Below are 6,405 nucleotides of genomic sequence, written 5' to 3'. Positions count from 1 at the left end.
GATGGAAAGAGCTAGCACCAAGGGGTGCAGAGAGAAAGCCTAGTCGTTGCTATTGTGATGCAAAAATACAAAGCTCCAACTAAATTAGTAAATAAGGGGGGGGGAATCAAAATTCGACGTTTTGAGGATGGAGATGTGGTTAAAGAAGCAGACTTCTTGGAATGGAACAAAGTAAAGAGGTTTTAGCTTTTGTCTAATCTAGGAAGAAGAAGTCATCACTTGTACCTTTACTTTTGAAGATTGTATTTGGTAATGTTTTATACATAATATAAATACCCCTTTTTCTATAGCCTCCACGGAGGCTCTCTACAGAAAGGGCCTAAGAAGAAGAAAAGTTTTTATTTTTTAAAAACCTATTTTTGTGTCTCATTATGACCATAAACATTTGATAATTTAAAAAATTAAGAGTGTCACAAAAATGAATACTTTGGTCCCTAGAATGGTTGTTGTATGACATGTCTACTGCGATGATGCCCGTATTGTTGCATTTCTAGAAATCATATGGCCGTTTTACTTGTTTAGCTTCACCCTATATAGTGGTAGTACAAAAGAGGTGGGGAAGGGGGTCCACAAAAACATGTGGCAGAAGAGGGGACCTAAAGAGAGGAGAGGGGTTAATGTCACCTTAGGAAAACCTTAGACATAGCGACCAATTTAATTAATCTATATGTAAGGTCTCTGTTAAATTCTTGGCTCTCAATTTGTTGATTGAAATATAACGAGCACAAAATTTCCAAGATCCTTAAAAAATCTAGAAAATCCCTATGGAGGGAGAGTCTCCTAATGACTTCCACCACTGCCCACCTCCCTATTATCGTACTTTTGCTGAGAGAGAGAGAGAGAGAGAGAGAGAGAGAGAGAGAGAGAGAGAGAGAGTCCCTGGCACTGGTAAGGAAGGAGTTGGGGAGGAGAGAGTCTCTAGCTGATGGGTTCAAATCTCTCAGTGTATAAGTGATGTCATCTCTCCCCCATGTAAGCAATGTCATCTAGTGCGTAGTGTGTATGAGAAGTGTACTTTGAAATTGGAAAAAAAGAAAAAGAAATATGTATCTATAACCGTGTAACGGGACTAGATTGTTATGTACCGTACACCCAGATTTGAACGTATGCCTTCACATTTGAGGCCTCCGGGCTACGTCCATAGCAAGCAATCGGTCTGAATGCAATCCCAAAAGGTTTGGGGACGTTGACGAAATGCTGGCGGTGACTCGTGTGAGGGCAGTTGTAAGGTTTTTTACAAATTTCAGTTTGGAGGATTGGACGTTGAAGGCTGGATCTTGGAGTTTGAACGTTCTGGGCTGGTTGGGGTACGTGGGTGCAAAGGCGTGCTTTGAACCTAGGGGACGGGGAGACTTTGTGACGGTTTTAACTATGGGGAAAGCCTGAAGGATCTTGATGGGATTCTGTGTACGTAAACATATAGGCAGTAAGGGGAAGATTGGAGTCAATGCATGAATGGGAGGGGAAAAGGTTTGATCGTGTGCTGTAGAGGAGGGGAGGGGGCCAGATGAGGTGCATTCGGCGTGGGGGATATGCGCGTGATATTTTTTGAAAACAAAATTGCTAAATTAAAATTCGGTGGGGTTTTTTTCTAAAGAAAAGAAATGGTTTATAAATGTGATTTTGCCTGTGCGATTGGGAGTTCCGAATTCGTGGAGGATTGGTGGGGGGGAACATGGATCGAGGGGTGGCGCCTCTAATGGAGGGCTCACGTGGGGCCCATCCCTCTCGTGCTTCCAAGTTTCGAGTTCCCACTGACCTCAATTTTCTTTACCGAAACGAATGCGAAAAAATAAATTCGCATCGGCACACCATAAAAAATAAATAAATGAATAATACAAACTCTCTCGTTTCGATTTAAAAAAAGGAAAAATAAATTCACATGCAAATCAGCCATAGACCTATCAAAATTAACAAGTTTGAGTTTGGTAGCAAGAATCGTGGGGTAGCATCTGTGCTTTTTCCTTCTTTGTTTCCTGTTCTGTTTCAGAGTTTTACCCTTTCTTTCTGAAGGATGCATCTGGTCTTAGTGTCTCCCCATGGACCTTCCACATGGGCTCTTGTAACCTCATTTTTCTTTAATATATTCCGCTGTTATAACCAAAAAAAAAAAAAAAAGAATCGTGGGGTAGTGAAGGAGAGAGAGAGATTTCTTTCTAGAGAGAGAAGTTCATTAAATGACTCAATGGAAAGGATAGCCGGTGGCCCCTGGAGTTTTTTTGGCCTTGGAATAGTACAAGTGCGTGTGCATATAAAGCACCTAGTATACCTTGCAGCTACTACTAGGCGGAAGAGGGCTCAGAGAGGTAATCGGTTAGTAGCGGTTGATTCAGGGGGTCTTTGGAATTTGCATTTGCACAAGAGCCTGGTTACTGGTAGCAGCTTTCCTTTCCAAATTCCCATAGAAGAATAGACAGCACCGAGCCTTTTTTTTTCTTTCAAGTTTGTCTCTCTTTTGGAACAAGTTGGGGTTATTAAGTTTGTCTCTCTTTTGGAACAACTTGGGGCGCTTGCGGAGAGCATATTGTATTTTGGACATATAAGAAGTTACCTTACTTTACTTCTGCGCCCTCTTAGCGAAGCTTTTTATGGTTGTCAAGATCAAGAAAGCGTGAGGAAAGTGCTTTTGTGAGACAATCTCCCTCTGCAGAATCCTTTCTTTTTCTCTTGTTTTTAGCCCCTCCCCTAAGGCTATCCCTTGAAGGTGTGCATTGCCTGTATGGACGGGTCTTTGGCTTCTATCTTCATGGACCCTGCATCATCGAATTCTTGGTCATGCTGCAATGGAGAGGTAAAGCATCTTTTTGTCTACTAATTTCTATGGTTATAGTACTGAGATTGAGACCTCAGAGTTGTTTGCTTGCGTTTATTGTTATGTAGAGCCCAGAAGAGCTTCATTACAAGCTGATGTGTGTTTCCTTGGAGTTGGAGAGCACAAAATCCGCTGCAAAAGCCGAGGGGAAGCTCCAAGAAGCCAAGCTATGGCAACTGCAGGAACTTCTGAGCATCACAAGGAAAGAGAGAGACGAAGCTCTTGACGAGTGCAGAAAGCTGCAGGGATGCCTGCTTCTTCAACATACCACATCCTCTGCAGACTCCCCCTGCAGCTTCATGCACTCCTCTTCCATTGTGTCCTCACCTTCTTCTTCCCCATGGAGCCTGCAGGACCTCGAAGAGCACCTCAACAACGACCACTTCAGTGGTATGCCCAAGGCCCCTGCCCCATTGGAGCTTCAACAGGCTCTGCAATCCTTCTCTCAAAGCTGCACTGAAGGTCAGGATTTGCAGGCTCTGTTCGCCATTGAGCCCACCTGCGAGAGTGTGCCTGAAGACTCTCAACAGGAATTTAGGTTGGAGATTCTGGACCAAGATTTGTCTTTTGATGCCGATGCAAGCCTGAATCTGACTGATTTGCAGCAAGATGATGAAGGTTTTGAAATTGTAGGCAAAACCATGGTGTCCATGCGCTCGCTGTCCCGGCAATCATCTTCCAACTCAAGTTCTGCATCTATGCAGCAGTTCCAACAAGTGCCATGCACAAAGGGCCCTTCCGAACTCTCTGCACCCATGTCAACTCAGGTCACGGCCGTGAGCCCACCTATGGCTGCAGCATCCATGGCCAACAGTGCCTCATCTCCGACATTATCCATAGGCAACATGGGCACACGTGTGATGAGAACATTGGTCAACAATGCGCCATCCCCCACAGTATCTATGGGGACAATGGCAACTGCAGTGACAATGCCCACCATGAAAGCTCCACCTTCCACCATGCAGACTTTCTCTGCATCTACCATGCTCTCCCCTGCAGCAAAATCACAAGGCAGTCCCACTCCAATGAGGCAAGTTCATCTTCCAGAGCCCCCTGAGGCAGATCCTCAAGTGATGCTAAGCTCTTTGCCAGAGAAAGGCAAGCTATTACAAGCTGTGATGCAGGCAGGGCCTCTGCTGCAAACCCTTCTTTTGGCCGGGCCTCTCCCGCAATGGCGCCACCCGCCTCCAGCTCTCAGCACAGGAGACATTCCCAAGGTATCCATGGTGCCCAGCAATGTGCTTTTGCCATATCCAACTCATATGTCCACACCATTAGTGCAAGGGCCTATGGAGTATTGCCCCATAAACAATGGTGGCTCCCCTTCAACGATGACTCGAGCAAGGGTTGCAAAAGCAGATCCCTGCTCTAGGAGCAAGAAGCTCCGCAAGCTCAGCCCAGCCTCTCCACACCAAGGCCAATTAATGCACATGTTCCCAGTAGAAGGAAGACTTGCAGCTGGAGTTTCCCATTCACCAACAATCTATTAGGCCCTAGTCAGCCACAGTAGTAGTGAAAAGCCTGTATTTGAGTGGTTCTCCCCTCCTGCCCCCGTGTCAGCCATGTATCTTGCATCATCTCCTGCAGCGGCGCTCTCACTCTTTAAAGGTCGCCCGATGAGAGACTAGCATGCAAGCCTAACAACTCTACGTGTGCAATCGGGCCAATCTTATCTTTGGCTTCAGAATTGTCTGAGTTGTTATGGGATTATTGTGTGTAATATTTCCTCTTTTTTGTTTCACTCTGGGTCATGTAGAAAGTAGGGTTTGTACTCTCTAGGTAGGGCTTGCGAGTCTCACACTAGTGGCGTTGGTATCGCTTTGTTTTTTAAGCAGAGAAGTTGCCCGGTGAGAAATGTGAACTGCAGCACCTTTGTGCTCATGTACATTTTGCTCAAGTTTCCAAGCCTACTTTATTTTTCTGAATTGTCACTGCCATGTTTCAAGAATAAGATATTATTGTTTGTTTGTAATTTTCTGAAATGTTGGTTTGTTATCGGTTGTTTGCCATATCTGCATGCCTAATCCTCTAGCTCAAACTCTCTGCACACCACTCAAATGCTTGCAGATTCCTCTACTCTCTCTACCCTGCATACTGCTGCCTCTCCTTAACATAATTTGTAAACCTCCCGTCCTTTACATACCCGACTACTTACCGAGGCACACCACACATCTGGCTAATGCCGTGCTACGCTTTCTTTCCCATCTGCTAGCTCCATGCATCATATTCTTGCTCTTTTGTTGTTGCCATTGCCACCACCTTGCCACCAAAGCCTATGTCAACCTTCAACAAATACAGTGCTATTCAGCCGCTTAGCTCTCATGCTCTTTGTTCTTAGCAATTTTGTAGTTTGGTAATTTACATTATATCACATTATGTCAAGTCATGCTCAATTGGCTACACTGTCACTACAGGCCCATGTGTCTACGTGTAATTTCTATAAGGTGTAGCCTCTTTAGTTGGATTTTCTGCTAGCTTCTTACATGAGACCTATTGATTACTTTTGAATCATTATGCGCGCGCAGAGGGCTCATGTTCAACAAGAGATTGGAATGCCATATGATACTATTTTTTTTATCAAAGGATACCACAGCCTCCAAGGGAGAGGGAGAGAGGGAGAGGGAGAGGGAGAGGTGGGGGTGGGGGTGGGGGTAGCGGTGGGTTGCGTTTTTTGCTATGTTGAAAGGCTGCCTTTCACCATTGAACCAAAATTGGCTTAGACCTCGCGGAGAGGAGGGAATTGAACCAAGAGTGGCTTTGGCCCCAAGGCGAGTGGTAGCTTTTTTTTTTGGGGGGGTGGGGGAAAATCTAATAAGAAGTGTCTCACTATACGTTTAGTGGGGCTCTATGTATATGGAGGGGGAGAAGGTGGAGGAAATCTTGAAGAAAGAGACTTTTTTGGGGCTACGTTCCTCATACCCCTACTAAACCCTTGATGTTCAATGGTTTAGTAGGGCTTCAAAAGAATAGGAGAAACTAAAAGGGGAGCTAGTAAAAGCATTCCGTATCAAGGAAATTTTCAAGACTTTCAACCCTCCCATTAACCCTCACATAATGGGACTCTCTTTCGGTTTTGACAATTTTGATGAATCGAAGTAAGAGAGTGGATCCCAACCCTAAGTGTTGGTTTCTATTTGTATCTAAAAAATAAGTTTGACCACACTTGATTCGTTTCTACGAGTGTGCACAAAAAACCCGAGTACAATGTATTTTGCACTGGCGAATTTTGAAAATTACTTGCAAATTTGAGATTTTAGGGTTTGAAATATTGTACTTTTAGGGGGGGCTTCACAAATGACTGCAATCAGGTGAAGCCCATGGTTAAAGGGTTTAACCAAGCCACCATTTGTTGTCAAATTCAAATCATTTTAGCTTTCACCATTATGGACACGAGGGGATTGTACACTCAAACCTATTCAAGCAAGCAAACCATCAAAAGCATGCAAGAATTTGAAAAAAATGAGCAAGCAAGAGTTGGAAGGAGGTCCTTTGTTTAAATCTGCATGGACGACAATTTTTGGCAGTTTGCAAAAAGTTTCCAAAAACATGTGCTCCTTTCCCCTAGTTAACCTTGGGACCACCTTCAGAAGCCA

At 44.4% G+C, this 6,405-nt stretch overlaps 1 protein-coding gene across 1 annotated transcript; it reads left to right on the top strand.

Annotated features, from left to right (window-relative positions):
• Window positions 1–2,291: 2,291 nt before the first annotated feature.
• LOC147629650 (uncharacterized) lies at window positions 2,292–4,729 on the top strand. The gene is made up of 2 exons (XM_086811154.1): window positions 2,292–2,791; window positions 2,881–4,729. Exons 1-2 carry the CDS (start codon window positions 2,720–2,722, stop codon window positions 4,300–4,302), a joined length of 1,494 nt encoding a protein of 497 aa, XP_086667280.1. The 5' UTR covers window positions 2,292–2,719; the 3' UTR covers window positions 4,303–4,729.
• The last annotated feature ends 1,676 nt before the right edge of the window (window positions 4,730–6,405 follow it).

Source organism: Cibotium barometz, chromosome 17, assembly GCF_041138505.1.
Source record: "Cibotium barometz isolate CiBa-2024 chromosome 17, ASM4113850v1, whole genome shotgun sequence".
Classification (NCBI taxonomy): domain Eukaryota; kingdom Viridiplantae; phylum Streptophyta; class Polypodiopsida; order Cyatheales; family Cibotiaceae; genus Cibotium; species Cibotium barometz.
Note: the sequence above shows the minus strand (reverse complement) of the source record. Positions and strands in the feature narration are given on the sequence as shown.

Coding starts and splice junctions, on each gene's coding strand:
- LOC147629650 (XM_086811154.1), top strand. CDS start 2,720: ATGGACGGGTCTTTGGCTTCTATCTTCATGGACCCTGCATCATCGAAT. Junction 2,792..2,880: donor GGTCATGCTGCAATGGAGAG/GTAAAGCATCTT, acceptor ATTGTTATGTAG/AGCCCAGAAGAGCTTCATTA.